This window comes from Leptosomus discolor, chromosome 3 (assembly GCF_034619465.1).
Source record: "Leptosomus discolor isolate bLepDis1 chromosome 3, bLepDis1.hap2, whole genome shotgun sequence".
Taxonomy (NCBI): domain Eukaryota; kingdom Metazoa; phylum Chordata; class Aves; order Leptosomiformes; family Leptosomidae; genus Leptosomus; species Leptosomus discolor.
The window spans coordinates 32,768,714-32,793,990 of NC_141393.1; the positions used below are offsets into that span (position 1 = coordinate 32,768,714).

The window sequence follows — 25,277 nt, forward strand, 5'->3', positions numbered from 1 at the left end:
CTCTCCCCTCCTCCGCCTCCCCTCTCCCCCTTTCTCTTCCCTCTCTCGCCCCCCTCGTTCCCCTGTCTTCCTTCTCCTCATCTCCTCCTGACACTGCACTGCAGCTGCTCCTCCAGCCCAGTCCTGCCCGCTTCCCTCCCTCCTTTCCCTTCCCTCCCCCCGGGTGCCAGATAAACAAGGCGCGCAGCATCCTCGACAATCCCGAGCTTAGCTCTATATTTTCGAAAAGGACAAGAGAACGGGACGAGCCCCCTCCCCTCCTCCTCCTCCTCCTCCTCCTCCTCCCCCTTCCTCCTCCTCCTCCCCCCTTCCCTCCCTGCCCCCCCACCACAGAAGGGAAGAGACAATTCTCCTCCGAGCAGCAGCAAACATGATGGCGGCAGCTCCCATCCAGCAGAACGGGACCCATACCGGGGTTCCCATAGACCTGGACCCGCCGGACTCCCGGAAAAGACCGCTGGAAGCCCCCCCCGAAGCCGGCAGCACCAAGAGGACCAACACGGGCGGTGGGTATATCCTCTGTCACCTCCCCCCCCCCCCCCCCGCCCAACCCACCCACCTCTCCGCTTCCCTACCTGCCTGCCTGCCTCCCCCCTTCCTCCCCGAAACATTCCCATTTCTCTAATGTTATCATTCATCAAAATGGCGTCGGTTTTCAGCATCTACCAGTCTTTTTATTTAATAACCACGCTGGGGCTGCACAGCTGTGACCCTACGGAGACTAGGAGGGAGCACAAGGGGCTTCTGCAGCCCAGCTATCTCCCTCGCCCGTTTAACGATGGGCGAAAATAAATGGCAGCTGGAAGGAGACGGCAAACGCACTTTCCTCCTTCCACATCCTCCGGGTCGCAAGTTGAATTTCAGCCCTGCCGTGCGTTTGCCTCCTCCTTGGCCTCACTTCTATTGTCAGCGCGTACACGGCATGTGTCTGCCGTGCTGGGGGCGAGGGCTGGCTGGCGGCGGGGGGAGTCGCCTCTCGGCTGCGGGGACTCGCTAGTTAACATCCTGCTCTTCCTGGAGGAGATGAGTTATAACGGGACCAGCATCTCCTCTCTCCCTTTGCGCTGGAGTCGTCATAACAATGCACCGAGGCAGAGGTGAATTTATTTGCCCGATATTAAGAGCAGCGGTCTGAGCGAAGACAGTGCGTGGTTCAGCCAGCGATGTTAATGCGGGCGGGCACGGCTGTCACACACGGGCACTTCTTGTAGTCTCGGGTGAGAGAAGGAAGGTGAACTGGGATCGTTCCTTCCGTTTAGGGGGAAAAAATAACTTTGAGAAACAGGTTTCATGGTAAAAATCTTGATATCCGCGCCAGTGGGACGTTGCCTCAATTACTGGGGAAAGCCTCAGTCCGGGTAACCAGCGTACCCTTATTGCCTTGCACTTTTTCGGAGCCGGTTACGGAAGGTCCTTAGACTTCAGTGTAGCTGTATTTAGCAGTGGGGTGAGAGCATAGACAATTGTGCGGCTGCCGAATCAGGCTGGGAATCCTTTCTTCTCCCCCCCCCCCCTCCCCCCCCCCTTCATTCTATATATTTTTTCTTGTTCCGATTGTGTGCTTTAACGCTAGTAGTGCATAGCGGACTGGCATTGTCTGTCTCCTCACCTTTTAAGTGTATTTAAAATAAGTGACTTAGGCTTTTGATCAATTGGGAAAAATTCGTCTTAATGTCCTTTAATTAATGAGCTTAAAAGAGATCATTGTCGCTTAAGAAGTGCTAAAGGAATACATCAGGATTACTTAGGCAAGTGATTCCATCCACACTGTGTTGAGTTGTTTTCTTGGCAGTGGCTGAAGTGCTTGGAATAAAACCCCACATTTTGGGTGGGTTATTTGGTAGCAGAGTAGTCGTTTTGCTCACTTAAGAAGAATGCAGGCAATAGCTAATTGCTGTTCTCATGTATTTGCTAATGACAAACAAATAGCCCATCAGAATTTACAATTCATTCCTTTTTAGTTTTGGCATTTCTTTTGCAGTATTTTCAAGCAAGGTTGTAGTTGTCACTAGGCACGTTTTTGTGCAGGGCTTTATTTTTTTTTAAAGGGGTCCGACCATTTCTCCATGCTGTGGTTACCATTGGGGAAAAAATCCAACTTTGAAACACGATTTGAATTTTATTCTTATTCTTTTATGGAATTAAGGAATCTGTGTGGATTCTTTAATTTTCTAGGAATAAAAGTACGTATTTTAAAATGTCAGAGGCATAGCCTAAACATGTCTTGTAGAATGACGCAACTGGTTAGATGTAAATGCATGAATTACTGGATGAGTTTAAAGATGTAACGTTTTGTCTGTTTGGGGGTCTGGGGAGGAAAAATCAAGGTTTGTAAGCCATATTAACCATGCATATCTCAATTTTTCAGAGGATGGCCAGTATTTTCTAAAGGTCCTCATACCTAGTTATGCTGCTGGATCTATAATTGGGAAGGGAGGACAGACAATTGTTCAGTTGCAGAAAGAGACTGGGGCCACCATCAAGCTGTCTAAATCCAAAGATTTTTACCCAGGTAGGTGCAAAAATTAGCCAATTATTTGTTTTTAAATCCCAAGGGATGTATGTACATGTCAGTGTGCTTCATGTATTGACGACAAAGCTTCCAGAGCTGGAAGCGTTATTTCTCAGAGAAGTCTGTTGTAAAGTGCAACAATGAATGTAAATGTTCTCTCCGTCTTGGTGCATGGAAAGCACCAGGCTCTAACTGCTTGAAATATGTTTAAGGATGTTTACAATGTTTATGCAAAGAATATTTTCATTGACATTTTGATTGCTTTGTTTTTTAGTGTTAAAAAAAAAAAAGGTAAAAGTCTAGCTTTAAGGAACCAACTTGACAGCTGGCGTAAAAATAATTGTTCGTTTGAGTTTGCCAGACATTGTAATGACAATTAAGCTAGAATGAGTAAAAATGAGAGGCCTCCTCTTAAAGAATGGGCCATTTACTTTAAATCCATTATGTACCTTCTTTCTGCTTCACTGCTTTGTTCACTGGCTCTGGAGTGAAGTAAAGAGGATAAGTGCTGCTCTTTAGATATTCTTTATATTATGTTTATCACGATGGTTGAAGAAAACTACTATAAAAGTGAAATACTTTGCATGAATAAAGAAATGAGTGTCTTATCAACTGTATTAATGCACGAAAAAGAAGTTTTAAATATTTGCCTGTAACAATAATAAATACCTGATTTAGCATTTCTCCGTTGTAAGATTTCTGAAGAGGGAGTCTTACATAATGATATACAAGATTTTAGCTTCTGCAATTGCATATTTTTTTTTCCTAAAGATGAACAAATTACCTTTCTGTAATTGAACTTTGTTCTAGAGGACTTTCTAAAAACTAATGTGAAATAATAATACAGCTAACACTTTTTGGTGTTTTGATTTTGTTATTTTGAAGAATAACTGGTGATTTAGACTTTTTTTCTGTTGGAAAAATAAGTGCTGCTTTGCATTTGATGTAGTTTAACGAGATGACCGAATTCTATGAAATAGTGAAGGCAGTTGGTATGGATGTAAACAGAACACTAACACTGGAGCATTTAGCTTTTCCATCCTCTAACTTTAGTGTCAGGCAGAAGTGGGTAATTTTTTATTAACTGAGAGATTGTGGTCTATTTAAAATGATGATTGTTGATGTGGAAATTGTAATGCACCTGTTGTACATCTCCTTAGTAAATGTAGTTTATAATACTTAAATGTTGAAGTGATGCATGTAGTTTTTTTTCCTGTTGAAAGATACAGGTTATGAACTGATGCTTGTTGTCTTTGAGTTTTTTTCTATTTTTGCTTTTCATTAGAAAGTTAGAAAAAATGATCCTTTATTTTGAAAGGTATGTTAGGGTGGAAAAAAAATCAATGTAGAATTGTGAAAACTCTTGGAAGAAATAAAAGCATTCAAAAGAGCCTGATTGCAGAATTAATAACATAATCTGGGTAAAGAGCCGCAATAGTAAATTAAATTCACTGTCAATAGATGAAAATGAAATAGATTTTCTGCATTATACATGAGGTGGTATCAGATATGCAAGGATGTTACAGAAAATTGGTGTTTATGAAGAATATTCCAAATACTAAATTACAAGCCTTTTCATTTTACTACAGTTTATTTACACTCACTTGGAAAGGACGCTCCAAAGATTAGATCTTTTGTTCACTGCTCTAGCATAGTTCTTCTGTTTTCTGATTAAATCAGAATTACATATCTTTTTGTGTAGAAAATTGTAAAGATACAGCAGTACTAGCAAAAGAACCTTTGAAAAATAAAAATTAGCAAGCTAGAATGACTGAGTAAAAATGTTTGTGACATAAACACGTTCTCTCTTAAAATCAGCGGTAATAATATAAATAACTATGGCAGGGAGGCTCTCTGTAACAGGTGCAAATTAAGTTCCAGTTTGACTTCATACAGTCTGCTTTGAATTTGTAGCCACGTTGTGTCATACAGAAAATGAGTGTTTTAAGGAAGTTGGCGACTGATACCTGCTAAAGCATGGAACCAGGGATAAGAAATGGATTCAGCGTGGCTAGCCCTCGTTAGTCTTTCTGTTTGCGTTTGACCACCAGCCCATGGAATTTTTGGAGGTCCTGGCATTCCCTGGGCTGATGGCTTTTGGGTTTCTTCCAGACTCTTGTGCTCATATAGCATTAGGCAATACAAACCTCATGAAATAGCTAATATAAAGATATAGTTTGTTTTTCTTACAAAGTTTCTTAGACAATTATTCTGTTTTCCTAATAGAAGTTACTTCATCCATACCTCTGATGCTTATGACTATAAATGTGTTTAATGTACATTTTGGTATGGAATGTTCTCTCGCCAAAGTTTCTGTGAAACTTTTCTCTATTTCCAAAAAGTTTTAGCACAGTCTGAGTAAGTTTGGGAATGAAGGAAGTTGGTTGTAATGCAGAAGTCATGAGCAGTTCCTATGATCTAATAGTGTTCTTTTTTTTTCCTCTGTGATATAGGACTTCAGTATGCAGACTGATTTCTGTTGGAATTATTTTTGTGCATCAAAAGGTGACATAATTACTGAAGAATTTTATGGCAGCTCTAATTACAAGAGATTGAAGGCAGAAACAGCTTTGCACTGAACATTTTAGTTTACAATATAGGAAGCAGTATATAAATACATTACTGTCCACTACAGTCTTATTTTTTGAGTATGCGATTTATTGTTCTCTTTTCAGGTTACCAGCTGACTTTTTCTAATTGTCTGGACTTCTGCAATTTGACTTTGGTTATTGTGCTTAGATTATCCCTGATTCTTTTCTGTTCAGGCTTGTCCCCCCTAGATTAGTGGAAATGATATTAAAATGGCAAAATATGCCCTACTTTTAAACTAAATGGTGCTGATCCTTTCTGCAGAGAAGTACAGAGTGTATATTGACTAGTAGGTTCTGGTCCGAAATTTAAATACAGATGTAGCCATGCTACTTTAATATTAATGAAGTGAACTTCATAAAGAAAGTGGCTATTCTGTGAAGCTATTTTAATGTATGGTTTTATTTTGAATAATATAAAAAAGAGTTTTCCTGTTGTATTAAGCTCTTATTGTCTTATCTGTTTCTCCATTCTGAATTATAGTGAGCGCTGGACTGAAAACTACTCTGGACATATGTGTATTTTTCCATTGCAAATGCTGGCGCGCACTCTTGCTTGCTTTCTCTCTCATGCAGTCTTGCTTTCTCTCTCTCTCTGTGCTCCTGCCCCAGCCTCTCACATACACACACACACACGCATGCACACACACACACAAAATTACGTTACATCGCATCACGTTGTTTATCTTGCAACAGGATCTTGCCTGGTCTGAACTCGGTGCTTGAGTGAATTTGAGCTCGGTCAGTGTTTTTCAATTTATTGGAATATGAAGTCATATGTGTACTGAAATCATATTAAGAACAGAGATGAATAAAAACATAATTAAATGGGGATAAGGTTTTACTGCTTTTAACAACAGATTAGGCATGTTGTTTTGATAACAGATTTCTAATCAGTAGTGATCTAAATGTTTGGACAATACAAAAGGTGGGAGGTTCCTCCCCTGCCTTGTGTAGAGAGTGTGTGAAGTGTTGTGTGTCTATGTTATGTTTTTACCAAGTGACTTGTGTTTGAGATATTTGTGTTTGAGTATCAGATTTTTTTGAATCTTGTATTACAGGAGATAGTCTAACTAATCTTTGTGCAAGTGTCCTTTTGAAAAGTCTCTTTCTGACTCTTAAAAACCTTTCAAACACATTGAATGTCTAAGTAACACAACTTTACAGGAATTTATAATTAATAAGTTCAATTTCTAGCTTCATTACTCCTATTAAACTGTTAGGAAGGGGGAAGGTATAATATATCAAGCTTGGTTCACCATTATTATTTCCTTTAAATAATAAAGGAATTGTCATGTTTATTTATAACTCTTAAAAATAACCTGAAGTTTAGTAGGGAAAAGAATCTGTTTTAAAAATCAACACTTAAAATAATGTTGGTAAGTGAAATACTACTTTTTCAGCTGTGGAAGACAAAAAAAGAGTAATGGCGAGAATGGCATCGGTTATTAGCTGCCTGTTGTCATGGTTCCTTGAAGGTGGTTTGACATACATCAATAAATGCATCTCACTTATTCTTGATACTCCTAATTTTTCTGAAGTGTTAACATTAGCTAATTAGAGACTTCCTAAGTATGTATCTGAGATTTTCAGATTCTGTTGTAAACATTTACTTCTATGAGTAATTTTGGGGATAATGGGACTGATGAAATGACTACATAGTGAGTAGAGATTTCGGAGGTGGTATCTAGAGCTGTGTAGATTTGTAAAGTAATCACTGATCTTTCTACTGGTTTCAAAAAAAAAAAAAAGGCCAACCACCAAAAACACCCAAGTGTTGATTGCCAGCTGTTCAGAGAGATAATTCTCAGTTGGACAGTTGTCTGTTGCCTGGTTACTGGAACAGAATAAAAAAAAAGTTAGCTTGTTAGCCAGCAGATCCTTAGTATTTTACATTTAAAAGGAAGCTGAAACTGAATATGTAAGTTGGTATGATCCTGAGATTGTTACATAGCTAACTCACCCGGTGTACTATCACTTAGCAGCTTCTCATTTGGTAGGCTTAGAGAAATTTTGAGTAGAAGCTTTGCACTGATTTCTTATACATGTAGGGACTTATTAATGTTAATGAGTGAATAAACTTTGGCATAGTAAATGGCTTTGGTTTGCAAGAAAGTGCTGTGTCTTTGTCCTGTGTAAGAAAGGTCTGAAGCAACTTGTGATAGATTTGGAATGGTTAGTCTAACATTAATAAATGATACAGACTAACTGTATGTGCACTTCATTGGCGCAATAAAGAACAAAGTGAGAATGGCTGTTATCACAGGGAAATGCCATATTGAATAATTTTCGACTTTTTTCTTGTGATTGCTTTTGACTAGTTTACAATATAATTGAAAACCGAATGATTCTCAGTAGATTAGAAAGCTTATGAAGGTGCTTCTAGTAACAGTATTGTGTTTTGATAAAGTTGAGATTTCTGTAAAGCAATTATTAATTAAGAGTATCTGTTTTCTGGACTCATGCATTCCGGAAAAAAAACCCGAAACAAAACCAAAACCCAAGAAAAATAGCTGAATTTTGTATGCACTGAAAATTTAATATTTTTGTCTTTCACAAAGTTTAAAATTTCTGTACAATAATGCTATGGTATTTTGCAGATAGATCAGAGTTTTAGTTGGTTTGTGTCAGAAAATAGGTCTTGGAGCTAATATTTAAAAAATATAAACAGGGAATATCTGAATCTCTTGTTTTCCTCTTCTCCCTTGTGCAGTAAAAGAAACATGTTCTCTCTTTTCTTAATGGGTGCTATCTGTAACAAGTAATACCTTTTCCAAATACTCTTTGATCTTGCTTTCTCTTTAATTGCATTAAATTAGATATTGTCCTCAGTAGTTGACCACAGAATTTATTTTGTCAGTGATCGGTAGCTTTTTGGCCGAGGGAGAAAACCTTGGATTTAGTGAATTTGTCAGACTGGCTTTTAGAAACGGATCATAGAGGGATTTGGGAGGAGGGCTTGTGCCCGATAGCTATCTCATTTCTGTCTTTGGACACAGCTCTAGCGTGAAGTTAAGCAACATCTGTAAAGATTTGACTGGCAAACATCTCTCAGGGACTCACACTTGCATCCTGAAGCAGGTGCAGTCAGCTTTGCAGTCCATCTTAAAAAGAGGTTAGTTTGGCTTTTTAGCATTTACCAGTAGGCCAGTGGGAGTTAATGACTTGGTGAGGAGTACAGTAGTTGTCAGTTGCCCAGTGTTGGAATGTTGCAGGTAATTGGGCTGGACTGGTGAGAGCTGTGGCAGTGTGCTTCTCACGTTGCACTGCAGCTGCTGTTGATCTTAATTAATCTGACCCTCAGAGGCTGCAGTGCCATGGTTTAAAACGCAATACATACTAGAAATGGAAAGGCTGCTTTTTTGACTCTTATGGATGGTCATGTTTCTAGGTAGGCCTTTTGGTTTTCTGATTTGATTTGTTTGACACTAGCATAACATTCTTTATGTGCTTCAATCTAAAACTAATACATGTTTCCTGTTTATCTAGTATATCTGTGGACTAATGAAGCTGATAAACGTGTTTTTGAAATGTCACAGTTATAATGGATTTAACAAATATATTTGTGTTTATTCTGACATCAAATGCAATTGTCTGTAAACGAAAAGAGTTATATAGTTCGTATCTGGTATGAATTTCTAGCGTACTGTAGTGGTTATGCTTGGTGCTTGGGTCGGCTAGCTCAGTGTTGTGATTCTTTTAAGGCTTTGTAGTGACATGGAAACATGTAAAATTGAAGTTTGGTATTTGTCAGTTGGAATAAATGAGTGTGCTGTGCATGTGTGAGACTATTAATTTACTGTAGATATACTACTATCTTCTTCCTGACTGCATGGCATGGCTTTAGGAAACTATCAGGTTCCTTACATTCACTCTGGTATTCAGGGCCATTCTGTCTTTCCCCAAAGGAAATATCAAACCTGAGTTTAGCCTAGAGATCTTTTAAATGCTACTTTACAGACTTGGAAGGTTCTATTCTATCTTATTTTCGTTTTGATTTCAGGGGTATCTCATCCCAATTTGTGATAATCCATAGCATTGTAAGGATTAACTACACTGCTTGTATCTAACAATAGAGAAATGATTGTGAGGATATTGTGTTTTAAATTTCCCCTATGTTTAATAGACACATTAATTTTTTAATACATAATAAAATGACTATCTAAATCCCCACCCCGCCCCATATTAACTTGTTTACACTTTAGCATATTTGATAATTAATTATGGTTGAATCTGATTGGGGTTTACTTAATATTAAACGTGCTGTTGTTGATTGTAACCAAGCATTAAAATTCATTTGCAAGTACTTAACTGGTCTGATTGAAATGTCAGTTTAAGGCAGTATTTGGAAACACGTCTACGGAAGTCACCTCCCAACTGTACATCGCTAATGTGCCTTTGTAACTTTTGAGCATGAATTCATTGCTCTTTGCTTGAGCTAGTTACGAGCAATACTATGTGCATTGCTCTTCTTGACTTCGAATTGGAATAAATTTTGTGTAAGGTTTAAGCTTTCTGCATAATTGGTGGTCAAAATTAAGTCTCCTTCACGAAAGGCCAGAGAACACGGGTTGATGTATGAAGTAGCTGATGTAAATAACTAGCTATGTGACCAGATAGCACTTGAAAGAATGACATGTTAAGGAACAGGTTTAAAGTTTTATGTTGGTGGTATGAATGAACTGGGGTCAGATCCCTTGTAAGTGAGGAAGAGATGCCCTTGTCAACTTATGTATATGAAAATGATTATGTAACATTAGCATTTGTTGGATATAAAGAAGCATGAATCTTGGACAAAATTTCATATTTGCCTGGTCTTGTAGGTTTTGATTGTAAAAAGACTAAACATCTGTTTTTCATCATTGATCTCTCACTGCATCCTGCAGGGCCTGTCATCTCAGCATTGACAGGATCAGATGAAAAATACAATCGATGTGTTGACATTTTTTTGAGAATCACTCAGGTAAGATTACTTGTTATACAGAACTACAGTGAAATTCATGGCTGCTGCTAATGTTTCACCAGTTGGAGCCTTTGCATTCTCAATCATTAATTAAATTAGGTACTGAGGTTCTCTGCATGTTCCCTTGTTTCTATTTTAAAAGCACTTTTTGTGCCTTGCTCAGTGCCATTTAACTCTCTTGTAATTTCCCACATAAAGAGCTTCACACATTTGTACTATTTTCCCCCACTTCATAGAGTGGCACCTGTTTGCTTGAATCAAGAACCATAGTGCACACCTCTAAAGTTCTTGGAAGATTTGTATGTACATGTATTTTATTTTATTTTCAGGTAGTGACTTTAGTTCTTTTTAGATTCTTCATTGGCAATATGGGGAAGAAAATTCTCTGTAGAGAACCAGATAATCAGAGGCAGCAGCAATTTATCATATTCCTAGTGTGTTCTGAACTCTGATTTTCAAACTGTACATGAAAAAATATGAATATTTAACTGAATATACAACTGTGGATTGTTTCTTTTTGTAACATAAATTACTGAAAATATTTATATGAAGTCATGCACTGGAGAAGTAGGAAATGGCACGTGTCCATTCTGTTGGCTTTGTGGAGCATCTAGTGTGCTTACAGAATTAAAACTGTATCAGAGTGTATTCTCAAAGAGTTGGGCAGAGAAATATCATTGCTATGAGGGAAGGAGGAGGAAAGACCAGCTGGGCCATATGCCCAGTTAGAGCTTGATCTAGCTGAGGTTTATGTTTTGTTCCCATCTGTAATCTGGTGTTAGGAAATGCCGGAATGTAGGTAGGATAGTGTGTAGTACTAGCAGCAGCAGCAGCAATTTTGGTGCTGCAGCAGATACTGTTTTGGCAGCAGTATTGAGCTGGCGTTATAGAATATTTATGTTTTATTGTAATCTGGCAGCCTACCAACAGTTTTCCGGAGGAACACAAAAAAAGAAAAGGGAAATAAGTAGCTTTTTAGCAGTTTGTTCACCTGGATTTGAAGAAAACTTCCGTGGAACAAGAAAGGCTCTTCTGGCATTCTGTCTGTGCTGATTTTCGAAAGTCTGCAATGAAATGCTGCTACTGGATGCCTTAAAGCTTCATAAAAATGATTTGTTGCAATGAGAAGTGTTAGACATAGAACACGTATGGGGTTTGTTTTCTGTTTTGCATGCATGTGCACACTTCATTGTTTGTATGTCGTCTACTTACTGTATTAGGTGAACACTTGGCAACTCTGTCAATCTAAAGTAAAAACTGGATTCCATAGAAACTCCTTATAATTATATCACTTCCTAACTTGTGTCTTTTACTGTGCAGTGCAGCATGCCAAAGTCTGTGAGTTTTTGTTGAGATTACTCTTCCTCAAGCAGCATATGATTTCTAGCATAGTGAAACAGTCAAAAAAAGAAAGGAAGTATTTTTATTTAGGTTGGTAATGCCAAGTGCTCATCTACTGTTTGCACTGCTTTTAACAATAATAGAAGTTGTACTTTACAATTTTATAAGCTGTCTAGTTCTGTATGGATCTACATATATGACTAGCTGTTCTAGTAAGTGACACCATGATAAATTAAATGAGTAAATTATTTTTTTTCTCATTAATTGATCCCAAATAACCAGAAAAAAGATGGGACAATTTTGTGTGAGGATCAGGTAAACTCTTAGGATTGGACAAGAAAGAGCCTCTATGAAAAGGAAGTTGCCTTGTGTAGCCAATAGCTCTTCATTGTACTGGAGTTCATTGTGAGTTCTTTCCCTGAATAACTATTATTTAGATGAAGGAAACAAATGGTTCCTCAGGTAGTCAAATTTTAAAACAGTTAGGTTCTTAAAAACAGTATTTTTAAGTGTATGTAGAAATCAACATGTAATTGCTAGCCTCAGAGCTTTAGTCTTGCATGTTCTTGACGAGAAAATCAACCAAATGGACAGCTGTATTTGTCCTCCTTTAGGTTTCCTGTAACTTAAAAGCAAAACCCCCCCAGTTAATGCAAATGTTTTATAACCTTCTAGTCTTAGAGACATAGAGTGGATAGTGGTAGCAAGGTCAGTGTTTAAATTAAATAATATATTTATACCTAGTTAATTTACGTTATTTGTTTTTAAATGGTATTTTGTTGATTAGTAACTAATCATTCTCTTGTTTCTGCATAACCTTTTCCAATGGGTCATGTTTTTGAGAGTGTTACTATTTGAAAGAATGTGGGTTTTGATGTTCAGAAGTAGTTCCAGTTCTGTCCTTCACACTTCGTTAGCTTAGTTGTTTCTGACTTGGAGGGTGCAGACAGGAGAAGGACACAAAATGTAGTCATCCATAATTGTATAATAAGTACCTTGATTTTTCCTGTCTCCAACACACATGCATATGCTCGGAATGAGGAAGAATAAACTCCTCATCGTTTATCCACTTTCTGTCCTTTTTTTGGTAGAATAACTTATTAATGTGGTGCATAAATGGCTACCATGCTTTGTGTTGCCTAGTCCAGGAACTTACTAAGTTTCATCTTGTACTTTTTTCCTGTTTTCTTTTGTAAGGAAGTCTCTGCTTGTAAATTTTGGAAGCTTTGTATTGGCTCTCTGAAAATCATTGATTTTTTTTCTTCATTTATTTATCTTTGGCTTTTTACTAGACTGGCCAGTTGATGTATGTGCCTTGTTTCTCCCAATATAAACTTTCAGAAGTGATGACAACAATTTACTAAGGGTCGCAGTATTTCAAAGGCAATTAAAATTTATTGACCTTTTCCTAAAAATATGCATATAATTAAATGGGCTCCTAAGATAATGCAGGGATTTTTTTTTTTTGTGAAATGTTGTTGCATAGGGGATCATAACAGGTGATTGTAATGCTCTTGGTAGTTGTAGAGCCTGAAGATGTCTTAATTTGGATGGTTTTTCCTTGTCAAAAAATCTATGAAGACAAAACTAAGCATGCAGGGATTTTGGTGTAAATGAGTATATATTAGTAGCACTGGTTTTGTGTGATGAGGTTTTCATAGTGTAAAGTATGCTTCCTTGGGAGCTGCAGGTAAGCTGATGATGGCTATCTGATATTCAAGTCAAGTGTACTTAAAACTAAAAGTGTTTCAGGAACCAATATAAATTTCATATTTGTAGTATGGCCTGCTTCAGTAGGTCTAGAAAGAGGTGTAATTTTGTAATGCTAATTTGGAGGAAAAAGTGCTATTAATAGTCATCTACTGGATTGTCATGCAGTTTATTGGCAAACCAAGGGAGACTGATGGCATCTTTTGTGAAGTGATCCCAGTTTATAAAGAAACAGATATGCGAACGGTAGTGTGGATTTATATCTATAGGTTCATAATCCTTGTAGGTAAGTCTCTGTGTAGAGGGAAAGACAAGATACCTTAGGATATTGGAGTAGACTTTATCTCTCCATATTGAATAATTTTTAAAGTTCACTCTGCTTTAAGCAGGTTCTGTTGTGTTAATCTTTTTAGAGTGTAGTAGTTCTCACACAATATTTAAATGCTGGATTCTAAGGGGATTATAATTTTCCCAATTTGTTTTTCCATTGCTTGAAAGCAAAAGGTGGTTTTCGTATTGGATTTCTGTATAGATGTTTCTTCTGGGTAGAAATAACTTACTGGTATCATCTGCTTCAAGGTGTGGGGTGTCCCCTATGTTTGCCCTTTTCCATGGGGCAAATTGAGAAACCTTGCTGGACAGACCATCTTACAAATGCTGAAGATCCTTAGAAAGATATATTTCATCCAAAAAATAATACGTGCATGCTGCTTATTTGTGAAAAAGCCAGTGATTCAGTCTCAACAAGTATCTAATTTCAATTTTTAATCTTAAAGTTATTTTTTTAGACTTCAAATTTTCCCTTGACACACCTTTAAATTCTGAATCTCAGAGCAGTAGTTCAGCATGTTCTAAGTGCTGGAAAACTTGTATTTTATTTCATAAGCAGTTTAACATGCATATTCTTTTTTACTTCCACTTTTATACTTGATGTTCGGAATGAAAATTCTGTTGGTAAAATATAACCATCACTGATGAATTCAGAGATTCATGTTTTGTGGTAAGAAAAACTTCCCATTTTAGGCAGGGTGAAGATTTTTGGAGGTAATCAAAACCCGACAAATTGTTTCCTATTCTTTGTGTTGCCTGAGATCAAATATTCCACTGAAGTTGAGCGTTTCTTAAAGTTGTTCAAACTCTTTATATAGACGGGTTAGTACAGTGACATGCAGTTCTTCCATCTTTCCGCTGCTGGTGTTCTATTACTTTCAGCAAAAAGGAATACGAATTCTTTTTCTTGTATCTGAAGTGGAAGAGCCACTGCCTCCCAGCAAAGTGAGTGGAGACACTCCTATGAAGGCAGTAAAATTACCAGCAGTTTCTGTATACAAACATTAAAGTCAGGTAAGTACTGAATTTACGCAAGGTGGAATATGCTATGGATATGATGGCTGGACTTGATGATCTCAAAGGTCTTTTCCAACCTGAATAGTTCTGTGATTCTATGTGTCCAGTCTACATAGTCCCATATTGGTGTGTTTTCACATAGGGATAGATGAATTGTAATTGAACTTTTCTGGGCTGGATAGAGCTGTTTGAATCTGTGTTTGGAGATGTCTGTCTTCCCACATTCGATTTTAATAAAGACAAGTAAATGATAACTACAGGAATAGTGCATGTGCTTTGGTGAGGATTGTGTAGGATACCTTTTCAATTACAAACAGACATTTATCAAAAATAGGTGTATAATGCAGATTATCAGTATGAACTTGCTAAATGTCCACGTTCTCCCCTTTTAAGAGTTATATAAATTTTTATTTTAGTTTATGGTCTCTGTGCAAGAAAAATTATATTGTTTTAAAAATTCCCTTCAATTTTTAATGCATAAACCCTTTACTAATGCCAAAAGCAGTACAAATGACAAAAACTTAGTTTATATAATCAATAATGTTTTGTAATTGTCCTATTGTTTGTCTTTGCTTAAAATTGTGACTGGATTTGCTGATATTAAAAGAATAATTCTGCATCTCTATGTATAGGCTGGCTTTTTAATATATTTGTAAATCTGTTCAGTAATTCCATGTAGAAAAATACTGGCTTTATGGTATCGTATGTCAGTCTTGCTAAAAGGTCCATTTTAGAAGAGAAGCGTTAGTTCTAATCCAGGTTCAGTTACAAATCCTCTTCAAACTAAACATTTTCTAGAATCTGTTTCCATTTGCAAATAATTACTCATGTTACAAGCATTAATTTTTTTTCTTTTGTTCCAACATACGTGTTTTGTTTTAGTTTTGAAAGGTGGAAATAAAAATTTATGGACAAGTCTGGAACTGATTGAATTATCAGAAATTAGCTAAACAATTAGTGGGAAGGAGTCTGTAATTAAAGTTCTAATCTGAAATGTTAAAAGGCACAGGTGAACTTTCTAAAAATAAATTCTAAGGAAATATTGGCATTTTGACTTAAAATGGTAATCATGGATTCGAATTGTCCTATTTTTGTTTATTACATAAAATGTTTTGACTCATCTTTTAGAAGGATTATTTGGACTTTTTATCAGGGAGGAGACTGATGAAGTATGTATGGAAGAAGTGGAATATATAAACCGTTGTGCTTTTCAATAAGGAAAAAAAGTTAAAACACTTTGTCTTTTTTCTAGATTCTGAATAGTCCAGTTGTTTACACAAGCCTTTCTTCTTTTAAAAATATTGCTCTAGCTTGTTTATTGAAAATGAAAATCTAAAAAAAGTTTTGGTTTTCAAAAGTCTAATGCTTTTGAAATTATTTCAGCAAAATTAAACATTGTTTTTACATGTGTTTAATTTTGAGCTTAATAGAAACCTTCTGAATGGTAATTACAGATTCAAGAACTTTATGCTCATTAAAAAAAAAAAAACATAGGGAGGCATTTCTTAAACTCTTGTATGTTCGTATTTATAATGTAAATCTGTTTTTAGAAGAAGACAGTATGATCAAGCATATCTTGATATTGTCTGCTTTCTGTTCAAATAAGTTATCAAAAATACCACCTACAAATTGCAAGAACTGAGGGAGACAGTGGAAAATGCAGTTGGTGACTGAGCAACGTATCTTTAACTTTATTTTGTACCCCTAAAGAAGAACCAAAAGTATTTGGAATGGCTGCTACATAGTTATTTGGCTACTGAGATGCTAACTGTTTGTTTCTATGCACATTTTGATTTTATCGTATGAAATTACTTGGTCTTGTTTGAGTTGCAAAAAGAGAGATTAAGATTATGTAATGTTTCATGGTAACTACGGGTAAGCTCTGCTTATTTACGCGAAGAAACATTAAAAAAATCCTTCTGAACAGCTGAAGTGACACAAAAACATCAGTTGGGGAATCTAAAATCAAATATTTTAGGGCATGATTTGTATTGAACTGCAGTTTGAGCATATGATTCTGCAATAATGATTGTTCTGAGTGAGGTCAAATTGCACATGAAGGAACACAAGTGAGGTCTGTCTTTGCTGCAACTGATGTCTGCCCATGTGCTATTTCACAGTATTTTTTAGTCACATGCAGAACTGGGAGAATGACTAACTTCATTGTTTTATTTGTCCATTGTCAGTGAAGATTTAGTATGTAAATAGGTGAATTAAAGACTTGAAAAATAAAAATGGAAAATACTATCTTTGAGAAACTTATTCTTAATATTAAAATTAATTTTACATCTTAAAATTTTACTAATAAGAAAGCTAAAAGCATTACTAAAATACTAAAACATTAGAGACTTGTTCTAAGGTATTTTCTCTTTTGCTTTTTTTTTAACATGTAGTGTATTTCATGTTAAAAATACAGTATTGACCTACTGTTATTATAAAAGATAGGATTTTCTCTTTTCAGATAAAACAGTGCATTCTGACACATTGTTTAAAAACTAGAACAGCTCTGCATATGAAAACACAAACTGTGATAATTAGATAGATATGCCATATGTGGTAGTTTAAGTTGGCATATATCTCAAATGACACGTTTAATGTACTGTATTACTGGAATTAGTAATTTTACAGCTGAAAGCTGTTAATTCTGTTATACTGACTCCCTTTCATGAACCAGTAGGTAATGATGGCAGACCTCTTTCTTTGCAAAACCTTGCATCTGATAACTTAAAGTGTAGTTATAAGCTACTGTATTTTTAGTAGAATCTTTGACTAGTGTGTGTTCCCCATAGTATTTTAGGTGTTTCTAAGTATTTGAGAATTCTAAGACTTTCTTTAATGATACAGTTAGTAATGAGGGATGGTCAGAATATTCGCTATAATAAAATGCCTAATAAGGAAAGAAGGAAGGTCTGTTTTTTCCATACTGCAGAACTTTTCTCACTTTCTAAGCTGAGGCAAAAAAATATTATCAACTCTAAGCACTTGAGAATTGTTAATGGTGGTTAAAATCATCACACGTGGCCTTTCCACACTGTGTAGCTAGATAGAAATCACTGGTCACACATGACAGAAATGTCAAGGGGGGAAAGCAAGACTTCTGAGTACAACTGGGTATGGCTCGGATGGAGTTAAATTTTTTTCAGAGCAGCTTGTGTGGTGCTAGGTTTTAGATTTGTGACCAAAAAAGTGTTGACGGCATGCTCGTGCTTTAACTGTTGCTGAACCGTGTTTGCACAGTGGCAAAGCCTTCTCTGTTTCTGACTCTGCCCACCTCTCCCAGCGAATAGAGAGTAGATTGGGTGTGCACAAGTTGAGAGAGAACACAGCCAGGCAGATGACCTGAAATGACTAAAGCTATTCCATGCTGTATAACATCATCCTGGCCACAAAAGGGAGGGGGGGGGGGGGGGAGGGGGGGTTAGGTAGTGTTTTGCTTAGAGAGTAGCTGGGCAGTGGTTTACTTGTAGGAGGCTGTGCGTGAGTGCCTTTGCATCACTTACTTTATTTTTTTTCCTCCTCTTTTCCTTCACTTCTTAAATTATTTTGATCTTGACCCATGATTTTTTCTTGCTTTTGCTCTTCCTGTTTTCTTCCCCCATCCTGCTGGGGGAGGGCAGGGGAGCGAGTGAGCAGCTTTGTGGGCTTAGCTTCTAGCACATCACAGAGAATATTAACCTTTTTTTGTGTTGTGTAAATGTTTTGCCTTTCTAAAAATATAGGGTGGGGATCCAAAACTTCACACAATTTTGTCCCGGTATACTGACAGAGACTGATAAGAGTTACAGATATTAATTGAATTTACAGCTCTGGATGCTGGTTAGGTCCTCATCTGTATTCCCTTACATAGGTCATTCTTGGGGCAATTCTAGGTTGAGTGTTCAAAAGGAACATAGTATAGAAGGCAAATGAGAGGTTTTGAGAAAGTTAATTCAAATGAATTGTTAGAAAGTAGACTTGGAAAGGACCTCATAGATTAGGGAATACAGTTTTCTGCTGTTCTTCAGACAAACCCATAAAATCTCATAATTGTGGCCCTTTTAAGGCCCTCCACCTGCCCCAAAATTGAGGTGGTGCTGCAGTTCCAAGCTCCTCCACAAGAGAAATGCAAGGGAAAAGTCTGAAGCATCTTTACTCGCTAAAGAGATGTCCTAAATGAAACAGGATGAGGATGACAAAGGAATATGTACCCTATGAACTTAGTACCTATTTGTATGAGACTCTTCAAACAAGCTGGTGGGAGGGTAAAACTTACATAGCAAAGTAAAGGGGCCATTCGTTTTTCCTTCATAAGATAAATGTAATTTAGTTAATGAAAAGAACTACTATGCTTTTTTGACAGAACTATTAATAGGACATTGTACTCATACAATCATATTCTTGGGTCATTATGTCCAATTCCATCTTATTGCAGGTAGCTGTAATTCATAACCCCAGTCTATGGAAGTGCTTTTAAGACAAATAGGAGCTTCTGAAATTGTATGATTTCATTAGCACTGGGATTTGCTGCCCACTCGGTAGCCCTTATTCCTGAAATTATGCATGGTTCTTTTCACATGAAACTAGTATTAAGCTAACTTTTTACTTTGCCAAACTCTGAGACTCAAGTGACTCTAAACATGGTGTCACATGTGTATCTTATCAAGTTCATAAATGAATAATGTGTGAGTTGAAAATTAGTTTTATTCTTAATGAAAACTTTGTTGGAATTAAACATAACATTCTAAACTGATCACTATTACCTTTAAACCAACCATACTTTCTGCTAATTTGTATGAGATTGTAGATGTATTTTCATTAGTGTTCTGCATAGTCCTCAGCGATTTTCAGGCTGGATTCCCGTCTATGATTTTTTTATTGTAATAAAAGGTTGCATGTGAAAAATACAACCTGTTGTCTCTGCCCTCCTCAAGCCTAAACTGAAAGAATGCAATTTCAAAGTCAAGTAGCTGAAAGACTTCAGGTGTGTAATTTCCTGTTGTTAAGTGTATCTCTGTTGTACATGGAAAGGGTGGGGGAGCAGGCATGTAATCTTGTAACTAGATTCTAAGACACTTGCTTGTGAACAGGAGGAGCGTTTACTGGTCGGGGTGATTAAAGAGCCTTGCCTTGTTCGGCCCTTCTACCATCACTGTAGCTACACTGTAACCTCTCAGTGATTGCCCCTATGGTATGTGTTATTGCCACTGCTGTGGTCACACAGATGGAGGGGTTTAAGATTTGTTGCAGTGTTTTTGCAAAGGCCGGCAGGAAATCGAAGCAGTGTTTTTTTCAACTTTGAAGATTCTACCCCATTTGAAAATATTTTCATGGGATGAAATAGCTGCTTCTCTAGCTCAGTCTCAGCAAGTTTTAAAATCGGTCTTCGAGCATAATCTACTCTAGTCTTTATAAAAACGGTCAGAATTTTTTATATTAGGATGGCTGTTGCATGGCTATGCAAATATAATTACTAGGTCATTTCAAAGATAAATGTGCCTACATATATGCAGTGTGGTGCTATGTTAGATACATCTTACCTTTTCATTCTAGAGGTCTGTTATGACTTTCTTGTCATTTCAGTATCATAGAATCACAGAATGGTTTGGGCTGGAAGGGGCCTTAGAGATCATCTCATTCCAACCTCCCTGCCATGGGCAGGGACACCTTCCACTAGACCAGGTTGCTCAAAGCCCCATCCAACCTGGCCTTGAACACTGCCAAGGAGGGAGCAGCCACAGCTCCTCTGGGCAACCTGTTTGAGTGCCTCACCACCCTCGCAGTAAACAATTTCTTCTCATCTAAATATTTCCCTTGTCTGTCTTGTTCACAATAGTTATATTTTTTGGTGTGATCCACTCTGAAATTCACCGTTTACCTGAATTACAGACTGATGATGGTTTCTAGAAAAGGGACAAGAAAATGGACCTGGAAAGAGAAAGCAGTTTCAAATACTTCATCTGAGCAATGCTTAGCTCCTTGGCTAAAGATTTGGGAAAAGTTAACAACTTCTAAATTGGAGTTTCAAGGAATTCTGTGTAACCTCAGGGATTTCTGTGGAAGGAGAAATGGAATATAGAGAGGTTTTTTTGATTGCTGGGATGAATATTGAACTTGAAGACTGGGAAAAGTTTTAGTCTTTTGACTGCTTAATATGTTAGAAAAGTTGTTGTTTTGTTTTGTTTTGTTTTTTTTTTTAATAAAATACATTTTTGTTTTTGTAATAGCTTTTGGTAACAATACTTTTTTTTCTGTATAGGTCAGTAACTTTTTTTAAAAAACTTTGATTTGGTTATCTTAAGTTTTAGAAGTGACTAGCTGTAGTTTTTATCAGTCTAAATTTCAAGAGAAGCAAAAATCACATTGAAATATTAACAACAATTGCTATCTTGGTAATAGAGGAATTTTATAATAAAATTTATAATAAAATCTGTTTCCAAATTGTGTTGCACAGTCCTATCCTGTTTGTGACTGAGGAGCTCTTAAGTCTAGATACTTTAGCGTATAACAAAGTTTGGCAGTTTGAAGTTCTTACAAATTTGTGTAAGAAGTGGTGCTAAGACCATTTTTACAGTTGAAAGTATTTTACAGTTCAGGATTCCCTCACCATATGTGCAAGGTGAGATGCGGTGTGTTTTAGTTTTTTTGCCAACAATCTGATTCCTGTCTGTTTCCTGAATAAGAGTATTGTGTCTTGACTAAGCACGTAGGAACCCTGTAGGATTCCTGTATTCTGTCTCCTATAGAAATTCAGAGCAAAAATCTGGCCTTTACCCCAAGGAATGTTACTGTTTCGGTGAGAGTATTTTTGGAATTAACTTCGTATAGGAATGTGGTGTGTATGTTTTATGCACACACAACATATATGTGTCAGTATGACATTGGATAAAAATTTATAAACATGAAATGGTATCGTTATAGGTATATTTTTCTAAATTAAAGTTTACAGAATTAGTTTGATTAGTATTGTCATGAAAATTTCTGTCTAAGGCTGAATCAGAAAAAGGTAAAGGTATGGTTTTGTCTTTTTTGAAGAACCTACAAAATTAATAAAAACTTTCCTGTTACTATGTATATGTGCAGTAGATGTGTTTTTAACATTTTATGTTAAGTTTTATTTTTTAATCAGCAGTCAGGGTAAGTAATTACTGAGATGGTGAAGTTGTTTTGTGACTGTCGCTTAATGTTTCCTGAATTTAAAAGCTTTTTTAATGATAGTCAAAAGAGGAGATATTTTAAAAATATGTAGACATAAAGCTCATAACTCCATTTAAGAAAAAAAAAAATTGTATTGATATGGGAAGGACTACCACTAACTATTATAACTGAAAATGGAGTCTGTTTTTCTTAAGTTTTCCAAGAAATCTTACCAAAATGATACTGTTTATCTTTTCTTTTATCCATTCTTTTTTCTTCTTCATTCCATAGTATAATGCAGCAACCAACATTTTATTTTATTCTAGAATACAGCTGCTAGTCAAAGTTGAGAGTTTTACCCCATTGGAAGTGATGGTATCTTATGCTCTGATTTTCTTGTTTGTACTTCTGAGTATATTTGTTCAGTAGTCTGTGAACATTATTTTCTATGCAAGTGCTAAACAAAGTTGATTTTTGAAAAGTAAGCTGATCCCCACTTATGTCCTAAAATGAGCTGCAGTACTTTCTGGACTTGCGATACTACATTTCTAATGCCATCCTCTTCCTTTCTCCTTTTTCTGCTGCTAGTTTTGAAGGCCTTTTCACCTACCTTTGAGAAAATTAGATGCAATTACAAGAGAGAATGGATCTGAATTTAAAATTGAAAAGCTTCCATTTCAGAAGCAATTTCTTAATTTAAATGTACATTTTTATGTAGGTGGTCATGAGGAATTATTTATGAGCAGGGAGAAGGTTATACAAATAGATGAAAAAATAGCATCATTTAGGTCTAAATATGAAGAACTACAGTTAACTTAGACCCTGAATATTCAAGCAAGCAAGGAATTATACATTGCAAATCTGTTTCTTTTGGGATTTGTAAGGTTATATTTAAAAGAAAAAGTTTGCAGATGCAGTGGATTAATTTTATTCTAAACTTACACTTTACCTTTGGTTATTGCTAATGTTGGCTCAGAAACAAAAGAGGAACAGTGCTACCTTTTTTACTGTCTACATAGGAAAATGACCTTTGGAAAGTTAAGGTAAAACTGATGTACGAGAAAGTACAGCAAATTTGCATGTTGTGAGTAAAAGAATACTTTCATTAAAATATCAAAGTGTTTCATTCCTAGTTAAAAGTGGCACTGATAGATAGTATTGTCTTCATTTCACATGCTGCTACCTGAACGTGTAGCATTTGCCCATGATATTGAGGTGTTTCTGCTGCTGTAACAGTATTGTATTGAGTTTATATTCTTTTTCTCTATTATTGGTTTATGAGCCAGCTTTGAGCTCAGTGGTAAAGTTACTGTTTTCTTTCATTTTCATGTGGTAGATTTGAACAGTTATAAATTAAATTTGGCCATTTATATTCAGGTTGTTTGTATATTTAGCAATTATTTCAAACATTACTAGCGTAAATTTGATGTGACTAAAACCCAGGGTGTTATCTATAAGGATTCTTGTGTTGCAGTGCAGGAACATTTGTCAGTACCTACTACTTCTCTATTTGTTTAATATCCCATATTCTAATTTACATAACTTGATGCAAATGTATACTGTAAGACCAAAATACCATAGAATTAAAAAAAAAAAAAAGGAATTGAAAAGGACGTTTTCTAAAAACTACATGAGTGTTCAGTAATACTTCAAACTGATTTGGCCTGACTTCTTTCTGCTATTTGATGTGAGAAGTTTACCTAATACTATTTTAAAGTAACTGAGAACAGTGGATGAACATTCCTCATAACCAAATCTTAAGGACTGTAATGAGCTGAATTCAATTTACAGTTAAAAAATTGGTATAATATGAACGAAGAGTATCAGTATGTACAGCTCAATACAAGATGTACTCACATATGTATATTAGCTGTAACACATTTTTAAGACAGGATTTCATGTACATAAGTGAAACCCAATGAAAAGAAGAATATGTTTTAGGAAAATACAAAGTGGAGAAGGAAGATTGACAAACTGGAGAATAGTAGTTTTTGTTGTAGTCATTATTCTAACTTTGATATTATCCATTGAGGCTTCTTGTGGTTGTCATCCTTGATGGAGTTAGTGGAAATAAATGGAGTGATCTCTCACTCATAAGTTACAAGCTTGTAGCTCATTTCACATATTTTGCTCTCTACTTTGTGATTAAAAACAAAAAAGGATAAAATAAACATAGGAAAAAATCCTCGTGTGTGTATATAAATTATATATATATTTCAGGCTACACCATCTTTGTAAGTCTTAGCAAAAAAAAAGAAAAGATAGGCTTATAGCATGGTTAGAAAGTGAATTTGTCAAAAGTATTGTTGCTAGAGATTAATCAAATATAATGGTTAGCTTGAAAACAGGAGTCATCTTAAAACTAATAAAATTCTTAGGTAGCTGTGGAAAGACATAAGCAAAACCTGATTTTATGAGACTCAAAGGAGTTGTTGATATATTTCCTCCATCTTGGCGATGTGTTGTAAAATGCTGGAGGTATGTTGAATTTGCTTTTTGTTTGTATGTTTTGGGTGTGATTTTAAGTAACTAGGGATGCTGTAATGAAATTTCTGCAGTTGATAATTTGCTGTCATGAGTAAAGTATCTGAATTATATTCTGATAGGTCAAATCTTATGGATTTAAAGCTATTTCTTTTTAAAGGTGTTTTATATAAGGCATAATTCTATATGGCATGTCTAGGCCGCTGTAGAAGTCCTGCTTTTTTGTTTGGTTTGGGTTTTTTTAGGGCGATGCTGGTGATGGTTGTTCCCTGTAAAGGAAATCACTCTAGTACAACAGTTAAAGCCAAAAAATTTCTAAACATTCAGATCTCATATGTCTAGAAAATCCAGGCACTTTTAATTTTGTACTTACAATGTAGACCTCCTGAACAAGCTGTGAACATCTGTAGAACAAAATTAAATGCAATCAAACAACTAATTAGCAAAATCAAATTTAACTAGATTCCTTGCTGCCAAGATTTCTCACTTAAATTATGTAGAAAAAAAATTTGAAAAAAAAAACATTGCATGGATGTATTAACAACTGTGTTCTAGCATACTGTGGTGTCTGTAGCCTACTGCTTCTTAATATAGCTTTGTGTTAATGTAAATTCACCAGAAGTCCATTTTTTCTGTTTATGATTCAAAGGTATTCATTTGTCAATTGGTCAAATAACCAAATTGGAAATGTTAGATGCCTTTTTCCTGACAACAGTAAACTTACTTGAAATGTGAGATTAAAAAATATATGTATTTTTAAAATAAGGCAGCAATATTGAACCTTTCCCTCATTATCAGGAATTTATTGCTTCTTCCAGTGAGTTAGTTTTGTTTAATGTGTTTTAATAGGCAAGTACTTTAGGACAGTGGGAGGATTTCTTGGTTTCAGAGAGCCTGTCCTCAGGTTTTCCTTCTTTTCCCCCTTTTTTGCTTTCCATTTGGTAGAAAATTTGGATATGGATGAGAAGGAACCATATTCCAAAAAAATATCACATTTTGGATGAGGTGATCCATGAGATCATCGTGGAAGATCAGGATATTGGTAGCTGTATGCAGAGTGCACCTGGCTTCTGTGGTAAATATACGATTATTATGTGAACCGCTGAACACTGGGAAAGTATACCGAGGAAAGATCTTTCTGTAATGACTCTGTTTCTTTTTTCATTTCAGAATAATATATTTGATCTAGTATGGTGTTTCTTACATTCTTAATTTCAAT

General features: G+C 36.1%; 1 protein-coding gene across 2 annotated transcripts in view; it reads left to right on the forward strand.

Moving 5' to 3' along the window:
* Window positions 1-370: 370 nt before the first annotated feature.
* NOVA1 (NOVA alternative splicing regulator 1) overlaps window positions 371-25,277 on the forward strand; it is a 150,065-nt gene continuing 125,158 nt past the window's right edge. For both annotated transcript variants that reach the window (XM_086462908.1, XM_086462909.1), the window contains exons 1-2: window positions 371-506; window positions 2,369-2,512. In XM_086462908.1, the coding sequence (XP_086319034.1) occupies window positions 371-506; window positions 2,369-2,512 (280 nt within the window). The remainder of the gene's footprint in view (window positions 507-2,368; window positions 2,513-25,277) is intronic.